Here is a 19568-nt window from a genome sequence, read left to right as displayed (position 1 = left end):
AAACCTAGTAAATTTTAATCGACATGAAAGTGATGATGAAACGTCCCCAGAGTGAGATGGTCTAGTGGTTTGTTTACATCTTTTCCCGCCATATTCACAAGCCCCGAGCAGGCACAGGCACGCAGGCACGGGCACCCCTCGTTGAGAGCCAAAAACCAAGAGAGGAATAGTTAAAGGTCACAAAGAAAGGAATATCAAGCTGTGAAGGTCTAAGAATCCATACAAAGCGTCAAAGGTCTACCGAAGAGGGAGGCCGAGGCAGGCAGCAGAAGCTTCGTAGCGGGCTGGACTCCAGAAAACAAGAGAAAAAAGGCACAGAAAGGGAGATCAAGCTGTGAAGACCTAGGAATCAATACAAAGCGTCAGAGATCCACATAGAAGGAGGACAGTGGACGAGGCAGGGCAGCAGAAGCACCATCGTAGTGGGCTGGACTCTGGAAACTACGAGATCAAAATAGTTTAAAGGTCACAAAGAAAGGAAGATCAATCTGTGAAGACCTAAGAATCGATACAAAGCGTCAGAGATCCACCGAAGAGGGAGGACGAGGCAGGGCAGCAGGCGGCACCGTAGCGGACTGGACTCAGGAGTAGAACAGGCTGTGAAATAAAACTTCCAGGATGTATGTGAAGGTTAGAACCATGGACGGCTCCCAGACCGTCGTCCTCACCATCTCCAAGCTGACGAGCATCCAAGACTTCCGAGCCATGGTGGAGGAGAAGCTGAACGTGGCCAAGGAGCGCCAGCGACTGTTCTACCGCGGCAAGCAGGTACTTCATGATGGACACTTGTCTTAATTATATCCATGGCAATGTGTCTATGCCATTGCCAAGTATCCTCAGAGTTTTTCTTCACTGATCACTAGGGAATTTAATACTCGTTTTAATGATTTGGAGATTGTTTAGCAGAACTGAGCGATCTATTTCAGAAACTATTAATTTATCAATGTGAGAACTTAACCCATAAGCGTCGGGCTAGAGGACTATTGTTGTCCTCACAGCGCGTGGGCGGTGTTGATAGATTTTGTAAAATAGGTGTCTTTCATCAATGCCCCATGTGGCAATTTCAAACGAAAACAATAATTTATATTGTTTTTTCATCGCCAATCCTTCCTCTCCATGATGAAATAAATTTGAAGTGTCTGCATTGCAGCACGGCATAGATATGACGTTGGGAAGAGGTGCTATTTTTGGCCAAGCCGAGCGCGTCGGATGGCAGGAACTCCCACCACCTGACGCTTTCCGTCCGAGCGGGAATTTCCGTTACCCGACGCACATGGGTTAATCACTTAATGTAGGAAAGGAGAAGTAGGAAAATCATGCTAATTTTTCTCGGTGTTATTTGTGACATGGACTGAAAGCTTTGTGTAAAGGTCATCTATTCTTTGGATAGCAAAATTGTCACAACGGGTAAATTTTCAGCACTTGTATTTGGACATGTATTACCATGCACCAGAGGTTGACATAAAGATATGACTTTTGGCAGATGGAGGATGGCTACAGTATGTTTGATTACAACATCAACATCAATGATGTCATCCAGCTGATGGTGAAGCCAGTTTTGTCTGAGAGCAACACCAACACTCCCACCAAGCCTGTGTCTGCCAAACAAGAAGGGGAAGGCAAAGAGAATGCTCAGGTGAGGAAAAACTGGTGTGCACATCAGTCCATCTTATGTGGATGAAAAATGCATGTTGTATAAATTGTTTCTTTTAAGTCGCTGCCTTGATGGAACAAGACTTTATATAAACAATATATTCCCTGCTGTTGTTTTTCCATTAGGCCAGCTCTGAGTCAGCTGGCAAGAGTGAGAAGGAGAGCGAGTACTACCGGGTGGGGGACTTGGTTGATGGCAAATCCCTGTATGATGGCACCTGGTGGGAGGGGAAGATAGCCAAGATAACACCCAACCCCAGCGCGGAACTCTTGGATGGGGATGACGGCTTCCTCTATCATTTTGTGGATGAGAGGCAAGTGTAACTTTCACTGATGATATCCCAGAGCCTGGACTTAATACTAGGTTTAATTCACTCTTGTCTCACATATCCAAATCATATTTCATAGTTAAAGTAACATATATCTTCACAGGTATGACTCAGAGCCTCCCTCAGAATTGCTGCTGAAGCACATCCGGCCGCGCTCCTACCATAAGCTGTCTCTGGAGGACCTACAACCCGGAGACATAATCATGGCCAACTACAATCTTGAAGATCCCGACCAAAGAGGCCACTGGTTTGACTGCAAGGTAAAGTTTCTTAACTCAGGGTTTTCTGTCCTGCAAACTAATGAATTGCCAGGAAATTGTGTTGATATTTCTATAAAATATACTAAAAATTATATGCAATAGTTTTATGTACAATGCACTTGCTTTCACTAACACATGTGGCATTCATCAAGTGTCTTCCTTGTGTAAATGATATAAAAAGTTCCCAGATTAGGGTCTCTATCCCTCAGGCTTCATCACTTTAGGTTTCACTCTGTAATGGGCAAGGAATCTTTTTTTTCCAAATCTCCATTTTTATAACTTGTAACTGTTTTCTGCCCAACTCATCTGCAGCAGCATGAAAATACAAACATTTTCATTTGTCATCATGTTTTCTCTTAGGTGACTAAAGTTGTCAACAGCAGGACGCAGAAAGAGTTGGTGGCCGCAGTGCTTGTTGGGGCAGACTGCTCACCAATGGAGGACTGCCACATCAAACTAGTGGATGAACTGTTTGCTGTGGAAAAGAACATCAAGCTTACTGAGCGAACTGAGGATATGGAGAGGCTGGTGGCCCACGGCTCTCCCTCCAAGAGTAAGCTGCTCTCTGATATTACTACACACTTTTGTTTTTCTCTGCCATATTGAGATGTGTTTCATTTTCATAATCAAATTAGTTCATAATGGAAATATAATAGTGGAGAGTACATTACTCTCATTATTTTCTTGAAAGGTGAAATTTGGAAAAAATGACAACTGGTTTCCTTTTTTGTTGTCCTTTCCCAGAGCTGATGCAAAAGAGTAAAATTTATCTTGGCTGGAGTATCTCATTCCTTTTGTAATGTATGAAATTCTGTGTATCTACAGGAAAGAATGCACCTAATTGCTCAAACTGCAAAGATCTTCCTCGCCGCAAGTGCAAGGAATGTGGATGCCACAAATGTGGGGGGAAGGAGGACCCCGAGAAGCAGATCATGTGTGACGAGTGTGACATGGCCTACCACATCTACTGCCTCAGCCCCCCGCTGGAGGCCATCCCTGACATGGATGAGTGGTGAGAACTTGGTGCTAATTGACATGTGTAGACTCCTGGGTATTACAAAAGTTGGTTATTATTTTTTCATATATACATAAAGTCTGGAAGTGAGGCCAATTGCAGCAATGTAGATGTATTATAATGCTTTGCAGGTTTTGTCCACTGTGCAAGAACGATGACAGTGAGATTGTAAAAGCCGGAGAGAAATTGAAGGACAGCAAAAAGAAAGCCAAGATGGCCTCCGCCAAGGGCAACACCTCCCGCGACTGGGGTAAAGGGTTTGCGTGTGCCGGCCGCCAGAAGGTGTGCACCATCGTCCCCCAGAACCACTTTGGTCCCATTCCTGGGGTGGAGGTTGGCACTCTGTGGAAGTTTAGGCTGCAGGTGAGGCTCTGGACTGCCATCTTCATCTTATCAGTTTTGCATTTGTTACTTAGATAACTTCCTTACTCTTTCTTTCACCATTTTCTTCCCCCAGTTCTGCAGCTCCTATATCCCCAACATCATCCCTTGCATGCAACTCTATGCCCCTATTCTTGATCATTATTGGTTCCTTCACTTTTTCAAGGGCTTTTATTGTGGAAGCACATCTGACCTCATCCCTTTCATCCAAGGCCTCGGAGGCAGGAGTGCATCGGCCTCACGTGGCGGGGATCCACGGCCGGGAAAACGAAGGGGCTTATAGCATCGTCCTCTCTGGAGGCTACGAGGATGATGAGGACAACGGGGACTCCTTCACCTACACTGGCTCAGGGGGCCGTGACCTCTCTGGCAACAAGAGGACGGCAGAGCAGTCATGTGACCAGCTGCTGACTCGCATGAACAGGTCAGTCAGCTCAGTGGAGTGATGCTGCAGGGAAATCAATGCTACAGTGATTCAGCTTCAATTATTTCAGTGTAACAGTTGCAGATCTGGCTCCTGTTTAGGGTGAGGCTCGGTAGTATTTATGTCTTGGTTTCTTCCTTCACCAGAGCGCTGGCCATGAACTGCAACGCTCCCGTCAACAAGGATGGAGCTGAGGCCAAGGACTGGCGGGGGGGCAAGCCGGTGCGGGTCATCAGGAATGCAAAGGGACGCAAACACTCCAAATATGCACCTGAAGATGGTAACAGGTATGTTTTCACTGATTTGATGCCTTGTGCACATTTCTCCCATTGCAGGTCATCAAAATGCCCTTAGCATGGTTTGGTAGTAAGTTTGCCAGTCTAATACTGTCGTGCCCTCCACAGGTATGATGGAATCTACAAAATAGTAAAGTACTGGCAGGACAAGGGGAAGAGTGGCTTCAAGGTGTGGCGTTATCTGCTGCGAAGGGATGACCCCACGCCGGCGCCCTGGACCAAGGAGGGCAAGAAGAAAATTGAACAGCTGGGGCTTGTTATGCAGGTGTGCTCAGTGGATAACAAAATGTTGTGGAGATGTATATATATCTGGTGCTTTAAAGGTGCATGGTTGGTATTGCAGCAAAGTAAACAAGAGCATTTCCTTTGGCAGTATCCCGAGGGCTACCTGGAGGCTCAGAAGGAGAAGGAAGAGGCTGCAGCAAAAGAGGAGAAGGATGCAAATCAAAACGTTGCTCCCAAAACTCCGAAGGACAAAACCAAAAAGAGAAAAAGAAGTTTGGACACAGAAGCTGAGGTGAGATGGTAACTTGCCCATCATTCTAAACTTTTCTTCACTTCAACTTCATAGTTTAGTGACATTGATCTAGAAAAATGCAAGTAACAGCTAACTGCCTATAAGAAAAAATGTATGATAAAATAATGAATATATCATTTGCTCAAATAATAGCATTTAGTCCCAAGGTTAATAGGAGGGAAGTTTTAAATTATCTATGAAAAAAGGAAAGAAAACTAAGGAGACGAGTATGCAAGAATGGAGTGAAAGAATGGGAGGGAGTTCTTTCATGGCCATCTCACCTTGAGGGAGTTATTCAGGAGTAGGCATCAGAATACATGTATAGAAGTTAGGAATATAAACAACCAAACAGTCCAGTGGTAAAGCAGATCTAATTACAGGTGAAAGAAGAGAAACCAGCCTCAGCAAAGAAGAAGAGAAAGTCTACTGGATATAGCGTAGAGAAGGAGGTGGAGGCCCTGATAGAGCAGGACGCCCAGAACAGTCGACTATGGGAGGAATGCAAGGCACAGCTCTCTGAAGGCCAGGCGGTAAGTGCAACATGACTCTTACCTAATAGGAAAGACTTTTATTTTGGTGATACAGCACTGCCCTCCTGTGAAATAATTTAACTTTGCCTTCATATGTAAACTATCAAGTATATCCAGCATACCTCTCAATAAATAGGTTCTTGGAGTTAGAAATCAATATGTGGTATTACTATCATGTCACCTTTTTTGGCTTTTATCAGAATTTTTTTATACACTAATGCTACATGGAGATTATTTCCTCATGAACTTGTCCTCCATTCACCTACCTCTTGCAGTACTTCCTGAGCAGTGTACAAGACAAGTTTCTGTGTGTGTGTTGCCAAGAGTTGGTGTTCCAGCCTGTGACCACCGACTGCAGCCACAACGTATGCAAGACCTGCCTCCAGCGCTCCTTCAAGGCAGATGTATATACCTGCCCTGCCTGCAGACATGACCTAGGGAAGAATCATAAAATGCAGGTCAATAAACCACTCAGTGAGGTCCTTCTGGCACTGTTCCCTGGCTATGCTGCTGCACGCTGAATCTTATGGCTATGCTGCACTGCATGATCGTCTCAACAATGGAGAGAAACAGGAATTTTGTTACACATTAGAAACATTTATATTTGGACATCGGTGCTTCAAGCCAGTACATCAACGAACACTTTCCTGAAACATGACTCATTAGTTTTGTATGTTCATAAAACTCATCCACAATACAATACTTGTTTGCTATTTCCCTCGATGGTAAGCAGAAACGCCTGGGATAGTTCCATTCTCTTATCCTCATAGGTTAGCATACTCGTGTTCATTTAAATGTGGAGTGACAGCAGTAATGAAAGTGTACTGCTGAAGTTTGAAGTGGTATTGATGGTAGATGATATGCCTATAATATATGCTTTAATTAAAAGATTATTATACTAGTAAGATTTACAACCGTGCAAAATATGTAGTTCTTATAGTTTTGTGCTGGCTGTTGCTTACCTGATAGTGTAGAGGAAGTATTTGATGTTTTATCTTTATTTGATGAAATTCAGTTTTCTAAAATACAGAATATTCATATCTGGCTGTGGTGCTGGAGTCTAATGCTTTGTGAATCGTCTGTTGTATTGTTTCCTTCATGGCAAGGCACTCATTGTAATCATCACTTCACCATATTCCATCATAGCTTGGTACTCATACAGTGATCACTGTTGATTAGGTTCCCCACTGTGATTTTGTACTCATGAAATTACTTCTGTAATTCATTGTTTTAAGTTGCTTAAATATATGTATATTTATGAAAAATTACTTAGTTTCATTGTTCCCTGTAATGTAGACTGAGCTTTAAGTTTATTCATGATGTAAGATATTTGAATCAAAGATGTTTTAGTTTGGTGTCAGCAGTTAAGTAGAAGCTTTACCATCTTCATCAATGGCCACAATTTATACTGAGGCAAGGCCAGGACGAAGGCATGTTGAAGAGTCAACACTAATAAGCAGACATTGTACTGAACGGAGTGAGGCTGTTGACGGCCCGTCTGAGGGAGGGGTGGACCTAGAGCTCTCCAGGAAAGGAACTGCAGCAAAACAAGGAACAGTTTTTGAATTTGCCTGGCAGCCCCACCAAGGAGCCTCTTGTCCCTGCCTATCACACAGGTCAACGCCTTGGACCTGTCCCGACCCCTGCCACCCTCCCAGTTGGCAGCAGGAGAGTTACAGGGCAAGGAAGTGTCCCTCTCACCCCCCCTGCCCTGCACCCTCCTCACTGCTGCCACCATAACAATATTCATCTTAACCCAAACACTATATTTTTGGGAGGAGCTTTAACCCCATAAACCCTTTGAATCCTTGAACATGACTATGATGATATGTAATCAGAATGTTGATTCTTAATGCCAAAAGTTTACAAGTACCTAATATTCTAACATAATAGGCAGGATGTAAACTAAAATGCAGATTAACTTTTATTTACTAAAGCATAGGCACACTGAGTATTAGCACTTCTTTCAATACTTATTAAAACTAATCAAAATAAAGATTTCAAATATACAGTGTACCACCAATTACGTGTTCTGGTGATGAATATGGGTAGGGATGGCTTTGTGATTCTTAATATATACATATATAGTTTCATGTGTTGTAGATGTGTGAATGGGCAAGTGTGTGTGTGTGCTTTCACCCAACTATTTTTGTGACTGTAAAATTAATAATCTACTACGGTAATATATTTCCGTACATACAAGTATGGTTCTGGTATAAATAATTATCATTATATTAGGTAAAATTCTTCACTGACTGATGGCTGTTTGGAAAGGTGAGTAGATGCTTCTTCTGTGTGAGAACTTATGCAAAAGAAATAGTACTTCTCAGTAAAGCTTTTTGTCCATTAATGCCTCGTGCAATAAAGTATATTAACCGTATTGTTCTAAAAGCTACGGATGCCCAGGAGATTCTAACAACTCAACAGTCCTGTTCAACACAAATATTTGATCAAAGTCATTTCCACTCAGGGAAAATAAGATCCAGATCACTTAACATAACAGCCATGCCTAATGGGACCTTGAGTCTCTTGCCTCCCTTCAGAACACTGAGGCTACTTTGATCACTCTCACTCCTATTCTTTTACACATGTACATTTATGCAGAATACAGTGCTCTTTAATTTCTCTTTTGAACCTAGTTTTAATACCTCACAAAGTGAATACTGCTGATGTAATACTTGATTCACTCAATACACTACATCATCTGACCTGCATTTTTAACAAAAGCAAATGTTATTGAATTGTTTTCGATAATCATTGTCAGAAAAGAAAGGTATTACACAGAATGATGCAGGAGGCAGCCAAAGAAGCTCAATTGATGAAAGAGAGAAAATATAAGATGAAGATGAAACTGACCCACTGGGAAAGTTGAAAAGTTTTGTGTAGTCGGCGCAACATCTGTAGTCATATGCCGGAGAGAGACAGAAGGGGAAGGAATTATAGAAGGGAAGAGATCCCTGGAGACGGGACACAACCCCCGATTAATATCTGGTACCCATTCACTGCTGGGTGGACAGGGGCGTAGGGTATCGGAAAAGCCGCCCAAATTTTTCCACTCCGCCCGGGAATTGAACCCGGGGTCTCTCGGTTGTGAGCCGAGTGTGCTAACTACTGCACCACGAAGCCCCCTTGATCCACTGGGGTTGAACAATATAACTAAATGGATATAAAAGTATAATGAAGACAAAGACAAAATGTTAATACTGGAAATATTGAATGAAATGTAGTGAGATTAAATGAAAAGGCACCAGAAATCAAATACAAATGATGTAGACACTTCACATGCATGAAGATACAAACAAAATGTGATACAAACAACAGGAACAGGCACACAAGATGGAAGAAACTAACCTTGTACAATATATCTCACACTTGTAGAGGATTCAGTATGTGAAAACCACTAACCACCAGAAACAGGACAGCGACCCAGATGATATGTGGGAGTAACAGGAGACATGCGACAGAGAGGTCAACAAGGAGACAGCAAAACATCATCAGACATGTCACGCAACTCGAGGCAATAAACTGTTTCATTACAGAGCCGTGAGAACATTCAGGCATATATTTCTCAACTGGAAATAATATATATATATATCCTATTAATCAGATCACATGGCTGGGAAACAATGTCACAAGCAGAGTAATATTCTCCAAAATATTAAGAAGATTCTCTCAAATAACCAAAGATGATGAAGAGAAAAAGGAGCATCCCAAATTGAGAAACTTCCACATATAAAAACTATATGAGTTATTGAAAATGAAACAATAACAATACAAATAATTGTGAACCCTAAGAACATGGAGGTAGAATTGGTGGAGTCGACACGGCCCGCTAATCCCATTCATTGAGGTGAAGCCGACGAACTGTCAAATTTATGGCCAAAAGATGGGGGTGGGCGAGCCTGGCCGAGCCCATTAAGAGGGAGCCTGACCTGACAACACCTGACACCTGGCCGTAAAATTGACAGCTCGGGCGGATTCACTTAATTGGGCTGATGTCGATTCCACCAATTCTACCTCCATGCCTAAGAAGCACAAACAAATATTACAGACGGCAGCTAAACGAAGGACGATCAGTTGACAATACAGTAAGACATAGAAAAATAACTCAAAGAGAGCCGTTGGCAGCACTGCCTCAGATTTGCAATAAACTCTGACTTTGCTGGTGTGCTGCAGGGAATACAGGAGGATGATGAAGTACATTGCATCAAGACAAAAAATGTAATGAGACTGCAATAGTCAAGTTTAAATTCTGAGGAAGTGACAGTGTTTACAATGCTGTCTTGAAAATAATGATAATAATTATAATCAAAAGGGTCTTGACTCGTAATTGTACTAAACAGTCAAATAACTGCAGTAACATCAATATGACTTGTATATAAACTATCATATATACATATATATGATTCTCGCAGTTTTGCAACATAGCTGCCAGTGGAGAACACTGCGTGGACCCATTACTGTAATGCGCCAAATGTGGAAATAATGAAAAACTTCACTACAAGGACACCACCAACTCATACACTGCTCAAGAAACCAGGAGCTACAATCCCACTGAATGCAAGACCATATTAAAGGTGACACTACCAGAATTTCAGCTTCAATTTTGATAGTCCCTGAGTGTTGCTAGGGCTCAGCTGTTCACCTCAATCAGCATAGAATGTAAGAACTTTACTAGTGAAGCAGGAATGCAATATATTTTGTAAGGATTTCAATCTGATGAGGTGAAACATCACAAGCACTTTGTGTTCTCCACCTTACTGGAAGTGGAAAGCAGAGGCAGAAGCTGGTGAACCAAAAAAGATTTGACTACCGGAGAATTACGAAAGTGTGTGTGTGTGTGTGTGTGTGTGTGTGTGTGGTGCCTGTTCATGTGTGTGTGAGTGTGGATGTGTGCGTATCATATACATTTCAGTAGAGCAAATAGTACCTCACTGTCTCACAATGGAAAGGCTTTCTTCTCCCTGACAGGTCTAACAGGAGGCTGCTCAGCGTCCTGCTTCTCTTCTTTTGGTGTATCTTGTTCCATTGCTTCTTCAGCCTCCTCTACTCCTTGGCCAGCTTTCTTCTTTTCTTCATGCTGGAGGACGAGGGCTTTGCCAGTGTCCTTGGCAGCCCGCTTGGCCACACCTTTCACTCCAAGGGAGGCAATGTTGTGGCCGGCCCAGGCAGTCTGGCCCACTGCATACAGTGTGTTGTCTGTCAGTGAGCCGACCTCTTCTCCATACCTGCCAAATACACCAGACATGATTGTGAGGCTGACAAATATGACATGTAACAAATTTTATTCTGATATCTGACACTTTGCTACAAGATGCCAGAAAAACAAGAAAAAAAAAATCAAGTAACACTACACACTGAGTTTGACCATTTGAAAGAAGTGGTTACATTTTTGTTTAAGATTTTAATCTAGGTGATGAACTGACAAAAGACTATGATCTCTGACTGGGAAATGAAGGGTAAAATAATAAAAAGAAAACAAACACTGAATTGCGGCTGGATCAAGAACGCTATAAAGTCACTACTCAGGTTCCCAAGTACATGAGAGTATAAACCAGCCAAACAGCAACACACGCTACCTGTGAGTCACCACTTTGACTGTGCTGTCGGTGAGGCTGGTGGCCAGAGTAGCAGCGGCAGACTCCAGACCCATGTAGATGGTGGAGGCTCCTTTCACTGCCCCAGCCGCCACCTCCATCACTCCATCCACCTGAAAAAAAAGTAATAAATCAGTGACAAATGCGAGGGTGTGATGGTGTGAAAATTTATAAATTTATATATCTGCTGTCTTGTTTTCTTTACTTCTTGGAATGAGTCTCTGTGGTGTGGTGACATAAACTTTGTGACAAATGATTATATATGAAAGATTTGTTTAATTTAATTTACTATTTTTATCTAAGGTTCTATGATGTGCAAATAATGTAGGTTTAGCTTATCCAACAAGACACTGGTTCCCTATTGCTACTAGCTAAGATGGATTCCCTCCCTCACAAACTTCTCTCAACTTCCCTCCCACCCCCTTTTGAGTTTCCCTCAGTGTGTTGGTAAATACTTCCATCCACTGATGACAGAACATCGGATATGACAAACATTACTGAAAAAAGCTCCCTGCTATACCCCAACATCACACGACACGAGCACAAACTTACGTTGGAGGAAGCTTCTCTCTCCGTCTGCCCTGTCAGGTGGGTGATGGCTTTGGTTCCATGCCTCTGGAGGTGCGGGGCAGCTTTACGTCCCAGTGCCATGGTTGCCTTGCCCACCTGGCTCACTGAGGGACAAAACAAGGGAACAAGTTAAAAGGGTGAATGTAAAGGTCACGTCTATTTGGAAATAATGTCAAGAACCTGAAAGATCTTAGCATTATGTGAAGTAATTGAATAATAATAGAGGGGTATATTTCCCAGATTATTTTTCTTCTTTTCGAATGGCAGAAAGTACGACATTTCAATGCAAAAACACAACAAAGTGATGAACATGTGGCTAAAATTGCACTGCCAAACACAACAAGCAACTTTACAAATGACAATCCTGCTTTGAGATTTATTGTTAATTTTCCTCTTGTTTTATGATGAGAAAAATAGCAAAACAACTGAAATTTATGCAACTAAAACTTGTACATATTGAAAGAAGTCTACAAAATGGACTGGGGAGTCATAATTTGCTTGAACTACTGACATAAAGCTGGGTTAAGAGAATGAAAGAACATGAATGGGAAATAAAGGAAAGGCAAGAACTTACACAGATAGCCACTGACTTTCACAGCCTTGCCAGAAACATCTCTTGCCACCGATGCTGTCTTGTGCCACTTGGGGTCAATCTCCTTTTTTTCTGTTGCTGGTGGCACATACTCCTTCAGGCTCTCTGACCCAAAGGAGATCAGTTCACTCAGCTTGGCCGCACCCCACACCACGCCCTTGGACACTGCCTCTGCCCCTGTGGTACGGGTAAGTGAATGATGCAACTTTCACGGTGGTGTACTCTCATTAGTGACCATGCAGAGCGGCAGATATTCAAGCATGCAGGTTGGCAGAAATCCACAAACACTGTCACTCAAACTATCTGCAGACCACTCCATTCTATCAACACTGAAGTAATCTTATCTGGACTATGGAATATAATAAACTAGTCTACAGTTCTTAAGACATTTCAGGAAAGTACTGTATATGGCATAAATCAACAAGGAAAGACCTCACTTTGTTATATAGTGTGTCTCATTACTTTGGAAGGATATTCACATTTACTGAGTACACAAACAGGGTGGCTATTTGGGGTATAGTTAGGTAAGGTTAGGGTATTTTCAAACACAACAAAAAATAAATAAATAAATAAGTAAATCTACAATATCTAAAGGGTAAAATGCAAGTCCCCCCTAGAGGCCCCAAAAAGAGTGGTCATAAGACAACTGAACTAGTCATACAAGGAAAGATGAAGCATAACACACAATATTTACAACTATACCCAATGACTCCTTAACACTCCCACTCCATGCACCAGAATTACTTTAGCCAGCACAATTTTGCCACAACCGAATACTATGCAAAGCTAAATACACAAACGATGACAGTCACTCTTCGTAAACCACTGCTTCAAAGTCTACGTTACGAGAGCAAACACAAGGGTAGCAGTGGTCTTACTGAGGCCTTCCAAAGGGGATTATACCTGTGACCAAACCTGCAGCAATGCGCTCGGCCGTGGATTCCTTGACTGCAGTGGCCGCCTCTTCTGATGGGGGTGCTTGCTTCTGGTATGATGTCATCTGTGTCAGGATCTGCTCAAAGAGAACCCGAGTGTCTTTGTCCACTGTGTCTGGCAGGATGACCCCCACGCTGGACCCTGAATGAAGGAAGAGGGAGGAGAGAAAGCTGAATAAGGGTAAAAAGCAGTCTGGAAAATGTTTTATTGAGATATAAGTGGAAAACATCTTGGAAATAGTTGTAGGGTAAGGATGTGAAAATAGCTTGCTAACATCCTATAGTACCTAAGTTTGTATTGCCTGTCAACCTGTCTGGCATATCGTTGATGTACACCATGGATTAGCAATGAACCTTATGACAAATCAGAATTACTCAAGAAAGCCTAAAATGTCATTAAAAGTCTCTGAAAATAATTATAGAATGAGTCTACAATCCCTAGTACAATATAACCATAACAGGGAAAAAAATGAGATGCAGAAACATGTTCCTGCTGCCCTCAATAAACACCTTAATCATATTCACTGCTCTATCACTCACCTGCTTCACTACTGGAGAAGTTTGGGAACATGTAGGCTCCATAGAAGGAGTGGAGGACTGGGCTCTGAGCTGGCACCAAAGGGTAACTCCACTCCCCCACCTGCAGGAAGCCTCGAGCATTGGCATCTGTTCCTGGGATACCCTTGATGGGCTCTGTGGGAAGAGAGAAATTGCAATGGGTTTATGAATGTGAAATGATCATCACCAGACCATTGAATTGTTCCCATATGAACTGATCTCTTGTGCAAAATAGGGAATAGCCCATAACTCTGAATATATAACTGTCTCCCACACACATTGCAAGGGGTTAACTCTTATAGACAAGGCAGCATTCATCCAACCCCACAAGGGAAAATCAGGATGTTAAATGAAAATAAGAAGAAAATAAGGCAGCATTGAAACATTCATGCCGTCAGAAAAGGATAATGTTACATATCATTCAAGCCTTAATCTTTGATGATTGTGTGCACATCAGGTAAGTGATGTGCAAGGCCAGTGCAGACTAACCGGGAAAAGTGAAGATGGCCAGGAAGGACGGGTAGGAGGGGCTGGTGACGGTGCCATCGGGAAGGATGAAGAAGATTTGCACACCATTCTCAATATTAAGAATCATCTCCCCTTGCTGGGCATTCACTACTGGTGTGACCACGGGGGAGTTGTTCACCATCTCCCAGTCCTGTGGGATGGTGAAAAGGAGAAAATGTCTTAGGATAGAAAATATCTTGCCTATCTATAAACTACAGAGATAATGAAGCCTATTTTCTGATAAGATAAATACATAATGACTTAATGATGCATATTTAAGGAGTAGTAAGCCAATGCAGACAGAGTAGCTTATGTGTGGTCACAGGCTTGACCATTTCATGTTAACAACACCCACCGGTGACAGAGTGGGGTAGGAAGCAATGTTATTGTCTCCCACTGCTCTTGCTCCTGCTGTTGATGCTGCTGCTGCACTGCTCCCTGAAGCCCCTGGAAATGAAGATTGGTATCATTCTATATTGTCTTCCTCTTTAACTGATAAATTTAATCGTTAGTAATGTTGAGTATAATGTAGAAAAGGTTGTTCTCTGTAAGACAACAAATCCAATCACTCATCACATAAACAGTAAACGGTAATAAATGTGGCCACCCTCCACCACACACCTGACTCCAAGGACCTGAGGTAGTCGTCATAGGAGGGCGGGGCATCCTCCACCTGCTGCCTACCTCCTGTTCCCCCTGAGGCAGCCTGGGCATCGGAGAAGTGCTCAAGGACCTCTTTCCTGTAATAAAAACAATAATACTACCTTCAACTTTACAAACTCCCTTAATAAGAAGTAATTTATAAAGTCTATGATTACTGACAATATTCCTGACTAAAAAGAGTATAGTTTAGACTTTTATTACCCAAGCTATTCTGACACGTGCTAGTCCAATAAGCCGCACTACTAACCTGGTGCACCTCATCTTGACTTGCATCTCAGCATACTCTTGTGTTTTCTCGGCACTGCAGTCAAAACTCTCTATCTTGATGGCCAACGCCTTGTCAATGAGACCGAGTCCTTTCTGAAGCAGCACACTTGCCTGTTGGGTCACACCACCACATGAATAAATTAATTTTCTGTGATACTTAGCAAACAAGCAGCAAATTCTAACCTTGGATATATTTAGCAATGTCTTGTAATATAAATAACTAGTCAGCGTATTTAAATTCAGTCATAATATCACCAAGCTATTACTTCATCTAGTCAATAATATAACCGTAATCCCAGTTTAGGGCACTCCTCACCTGTGCATTGTGACCCTCAGTGATGAGCGTGATGCCGCGATCAATCAGCTGGTAAGCTTCTTGGTAGGTAGCCTCAAAATGCTCATGTGGGGTGGCGTCTCTCTCCAGGCTGATGGGGGGTGCGGGGCGGGGGGGAACGACCTTCTTGGGGGGTTCCTGACTCATCTGTAATGGGTACTAGACTGTCATTTCACCACACACACAATAGTTTCTTCCACACACATCAAACTGAACTGTTACTGGACCTACTCAGTGCAATGCCTCTAACATGAACCTTTAGCTGAAATATATAGCTTGAACTGCAAGCTAGAATAAAGAATAGTTTAATACAATTTCTACTACACAGCTAAACTGAAGAAGCTACTCCAACGCAAAGCAAATTTACAATGACGTTATTAAGTCTCAAAAAATAGTTCCCATGACCTCAAGTTGTTGCTAATCATATACATCTTTGCTCCAACATTTATCATATATGGCTCTCAAACCCAAATGTAGCCATTTTTATTTTGTCGCCCATAACACCCACGGCACCCTAATTTATTGGGGTGATTCCTCAAGACAGGCAAGTAAAAAGCCTTTGATGAATGAATGAATGAATGAATGAATGAATGAAAGAATGAATGATGAATGAATGAATACGTATGCTAAAACTTTGTCTTGTTTTTGTGCTATGTATGTTTTGGGCTTTACATGCTTTTGATGAATATGCTAAACACCAGTGCTTCGTTCTTGTACCTACAGTAGAGCTGGCGTGTCTCCCATACATTCGGCCCTTGCTGTACACTGTGTTGGGCTTTCCCTGCTGATAACCACCTGATAAAAGGCTTACCAGGGAAATAAGCAGATGAGTGAGGTACCCTAAGGATGCCACCCCAATGTGAAAATTCTAGACCAATGGGAGGGGAGATGTAGTCACGAGCCAGTGTTAATACTCTTTAAAAATAAAACGACCGATGTGAGAGTGAGACATAGAAGAGGCAGCCTTTATGAGCACTGCAGCCACACACTAAAACTCCTCAGACTAAGACATCACAACCATAAGAGAAATAAGTTTTCTCCTCAAAAGTTGTGAACTCCTGGATTAAACTGCTGGAGGGGTCATCAATAGTACAAACATTAATTATTTTACTCTCTCTCTCAAAGTACATAAAAACTGTTATATTGTCACTCTTATCACCATTTCCTGGCATACCATATCCTGCCTAACATTGCTCGCTGTCTTTACATCCTCCTCACATTGTGAACCCAAGGAAAAAACTGCCAGAGGGGGTCATCAATAAATACGTAGTACCAGCATTAACTCTTCTATAAATAGCTATGACTGCCATATTGAAACCCTTAAGAGAGACGCCCCTGACACACACACAATCCTGCCTAACCTTGCTCGCTGTCTTCACGCCCTCCTCGCATTGTGAACCCAAGGAAAAAACTGCTGGAAGGGGTCATCAATAGTACCAGCATTAACTCTCCTATAAATACCTATGACTGGCATGTTGAAACCTTAAAGAGAGATGCCCTTGCCACAAAACCAATCCTGCCTACCTTTGCTTGCTATCCTCAGTCCCCACTGGTATTGAGACATGGGACAGCCTTTATAAACCCTGACTCCTATGCCTCTTAAACTATCAGTAAGGGTAAGCAAATACAATAAAGGTAAGCACCCTGCCCGCCCCTGCCATACAGAAATCCATGCATGCCTAACCTTGCTGGCTGTCTTCACCCTGGAATGTGTTGCCGGTAGAAGCCTCCTTACTAGCAGCCCTGACTCTTATGCCTCTTAAACTATCACTAAAACTTAGCAAATACAATAAAGGTAAGCACCCTGCCCGCCCCTGCCATACAGAAATCCATGCATGCCTAACCTTGCTGGCTGTCTTCATCCTGGAATACGTTGCCGGTAGAAGCCTCCTTGGTAGAAGCCCTGACTCCTATGCCTCTTAAACTATCAGTAAGGGTAAGTAAATACAATAAAGGTAAGCACCCTGTTGGCCCCTGCCGTACAGAAATCCATGCATGCCTAACCTTGCTGGCTGTCTTCACTCTGGAATACGTTGCTCAGGACACCGGTAGAAGCCCTGACTCTTATGCCTCTCAAACTATCACTAAGAGTAAGCAAATACAATAAAGGTAAGCACCCTGCCCGCCCCTGCCATACAGAAATCCATGCATGCCTAACCTTGCTGGCTGTCTTCACCCTGGAATACGTTGCCGGTAGAAGCCTCCTTGGTAGAAGCCCTGACTCTTATGCCTCTTAAACTATCACTAAGGGTAAGCAAATACAATAGAGGCAAGCACCCTGCCCGCCCCTGCCATACAGAAATCCATGCATGCCTAACCTTGCTTGGTGTGCTGTATCTGGCCGTAATATCCCGTCCCTGCGTCCTGAGCCGTCCTCTACCACACCACTCAGTAAATGTATGCACCAAATCCTCAGCTCCTCCTCAATGTCACGTCTGGCAAGGGATAAGGAGCATGAGTAGAGTGCTCTGGCTACCCACACGACTGACAGCCAGGCCGACCACCACCTCCACGGGCTGTCAGACGCAAGATACAAGAGGTTCAAGGCCAAGGAGGTGTGGCGAGACGAGATGGTCCTATGGGTGATGACGTAATGGCTGGGTGATTCCGGCTGATTCGTTCATTACTCATACTTCCTGCTGCTGGATTATGGGTTTATTAACGTTAGTACAGGGAGGTGTAGATAGAGTTGGCGTTCCTTTGAATTGGTAGGCCTATAGCTATATATATACGCACGTGATGAATGACGTTATGGATGGGTGATTTATTCATTACTCATACTTCCTGCTGCTGGATTATGGGTTTATTAACGTTAATACAGGGAGGTGCAGATAGAGTTGGCGTTCCTTTGAATTGGTAGGCCTATAGCTATATATATACGCACGTGATGAATGACGTAATGGATGGGTGATTTATTCATTACTCATACTTCCTGCTGCTGGATTATGGGTTTATTAACGTTAGTACAGGGAGGTGTAGATAGAGTTGGCGTTCCTTTGAATTGGTAGGCCTATAGCTATATATATGCGCGCATGCACGTGATGAATGACGTTATGGATGGGTGATTTATTCATTGCTCATACTTCCTGCTGCTGGATTATGGGTTTATTGACGTTAGTACAGGATATTGAACGGTAGAGTGAGGTGTACGTACTTAGACAGAGCTGGCGTCCCCGTCTATGTATGTATGTATATATAGACTGGTCTAGGCCTATAGCGATAGTAAAAAGGGTGATTTATTCATTACTCATACTTCGTCCTGCTGGATTATGGGTTTATTGACGTTAGTACGGATATTGCATGGTAGAGTGAGGTGTACGTATAGATAGAGCTGGCGTTCCTTAATTTAAACTGCATGGTAGGCCTATATATAAATAGCGATGACGTACATTAAGGGTGATTTATTCATTACTTTTATATACTTCCTCCAGCTGGATTATGGGTTTATTGACGTTAGTACAGGATATTGCATAGTAGAGTGAGGTGTGTAGATAGAGCTGGCGTTGCCGCACGTGATGGATGACGTTCGTAAAAAGGGTGACTTATTCATTACTCATACTTCCTCCTGCTGGGATTATGGGTTTATTGACGTCAGTACAGGATATCTTGCATGGTAGAGTGAGGTGTATAGTATATATAAGTATAGATCGAGTTGGCGTTCCTTTGGGTTACCTACAGAAGAAAATGTGATAAAGAGGAAATTAAGCTTATAGAGAAAGAATTAAGAGGAAGGGGAGAAGAGGCAAAGAAGCAAAGAGAAGATCGAGGCAAAGCTAGAGAAATAATTAAGTGATAAAAGAGGAATTAAAGCAAGAGAAAAAAGAATTAAGAGGAAGGGGAAGAAGAAGCGATATATTAAATCAAGAGGCAACGAGAGAGAGAGAGAGAGAGAGAGAGAGAGAGAGAGAGAGAGAGAGAGAGAGAGAGAGAGAGTAAGTAGGAAATTAACTTGGAAAACAGGAAGAACGAGTGAAGGACGCCCAGTAATAAGTAGTTGTTATGGGTGGTGGTGATACTAATTAAGACTTCAATAATCCAATCTCCACGTAAGCCAGCACGGAATAAAACGAAAAGGAGGCCACTGAGGAAACAAAACCCGCAAAAAAAGAGAGGAAAGAACAATAGAGAACACATAAGCGG

At 42.7% G+C, this 19568-nt stretch overlaps 2 protein-coding genes across 3 annotated transcripts; one reads left to right on the top strand and one right to left on the bottom strand.

The window, feature by feature from the left end:
• Positions 1 to 59: 59 nt before the first annotated feature.
• Positions 60 to 6670, top strand: LOC127008348 (E3 ubiquitin-protein ligase UHRF1-like). The gene is made up of 13 exons (XM_050880247.1): positions 60 to 768; positions 1484 to 1636; positions 1780 to 1967; positions 2086 to 2242; positions 2603 to 2795; positions 3068 to 3254; positions 3389 to 3620; positions 3851 to 4062; positions 4209 to 4349; positions 4467 to 4623; positions 4732 to 4875; positions 5256 to 5405; positions 5681 to 6670. Exons 1-13 carry the CDS (start codon positions 619 to 621, stop codon positions 5924 to 5926), a joined length of 2310 nt encoding a protein of 769 aa, XP_050736204.1. The 5' UTR covers positions 60 to 618; the 3' UTR covers positions 5927 to 6670.
• Positions 6671 to 7316: 646 nt separating this feature from the next.
• Positions 7317 to 18015, bottom strand: LOC127008349 (spartin-like). Of its 2 annotated transcripts, none has more exons than XM_050880248.1 (12): positions 17747 to 18015; positions 15411 to 15575; positions 15075 to 15205; positions 14786 to 14904; positions 14520 to 14611; positions 14147 to 14315; positions 13640 to 13792; positions 13068 to 13241; positions 12147 to 12341; positions 11555 to 11676; positions 10985 to 11115; positions 7317 to 10633 (listed from the first exon to the last, which is right to left on the bottom strand). In XM_050880248.1, the coding sequence occupies exons 2-12, from the start codon at positions 15573 to 15575 to the stop codon at positions 10345 to 10347; spliced, it is 1740 nt and encodes a 579-aa protein (XP_050736205.1). In that variant the 5' UTR covers positions 17747 to 18015; the 3' UTR covers positions 7317 to 10344. The 2 variants fall into 2 exon arrangements, with proteins under 2 accessions (XP_050736205.1, XP_050736206.1); XM_050880249.1 differs by having other exon boundaries at positions 13080 to 13241; positions 17747 to 18014.
• Positions 18016 to 19568: the final 1553 nt, after the last annotated feature.

The sequence above is a fragment of the Eriocheir sinensis genome, chromosome 37 (genome assembly GCF_024679095.1).
Source record: "Eriocheir sinensis breed Jianghai 21 chromosome 37, ASM2467909v1, whole genome shotgun sequence".
Lineage (NCBI taxonomy): Eukaryota > Metazoa > Arthropoda > Malacostraca > Decapoda > Varunidae > Eriocheir > Eriocheir sinensis.
This window is presented reverse-complemented; position numbering and strand designations above follow the sequence as displayed.

Coding starts and splice junctions, on each gene's coding strand:
- LOC127008349 (XM_050880248.1), bottom strand. CDS start 15,575: ATGAGTCAGGAACCCCCCAAGAAGGTCGTTCCCCCCCGCCCCGCACCC. Junction 15,206..15,410: donor CTGAGGGTCACAATGCACAG/GTGAGGAGTGCC, acceptor GTGACCCAACAG/GCAAGTGTGCTGCTTCAGAA. Junction 11,677..12,146: donor GAAAGTCAGTGGCTATCTGT/GTAAGTTCTTGC, acceptor TTTGTCCCTCAG/TGAGCCAGGTGGGCAAGGCA.
- LOC127008348 (XM_050880247.1), top strand. CDS start 619: ATGTATGTGAAGGTTAGAACCATGGACGGCTCCCAGACCGTCGTCCTC. Junction 769..1,483: donor TGTTCTACCGCGGCAAGCAG/GTACTTCATGAT, acceptor GACTTTTGGCAG/ATGGAGGATGGCTACAGTAT. Junction 3,255..3,388: donor ATCCCTGACATGGATGAGTG/GTGAGAACTTGG, acceptor AATGCTTTGCAG/GTTTTGTCCACTGTGCAAGA.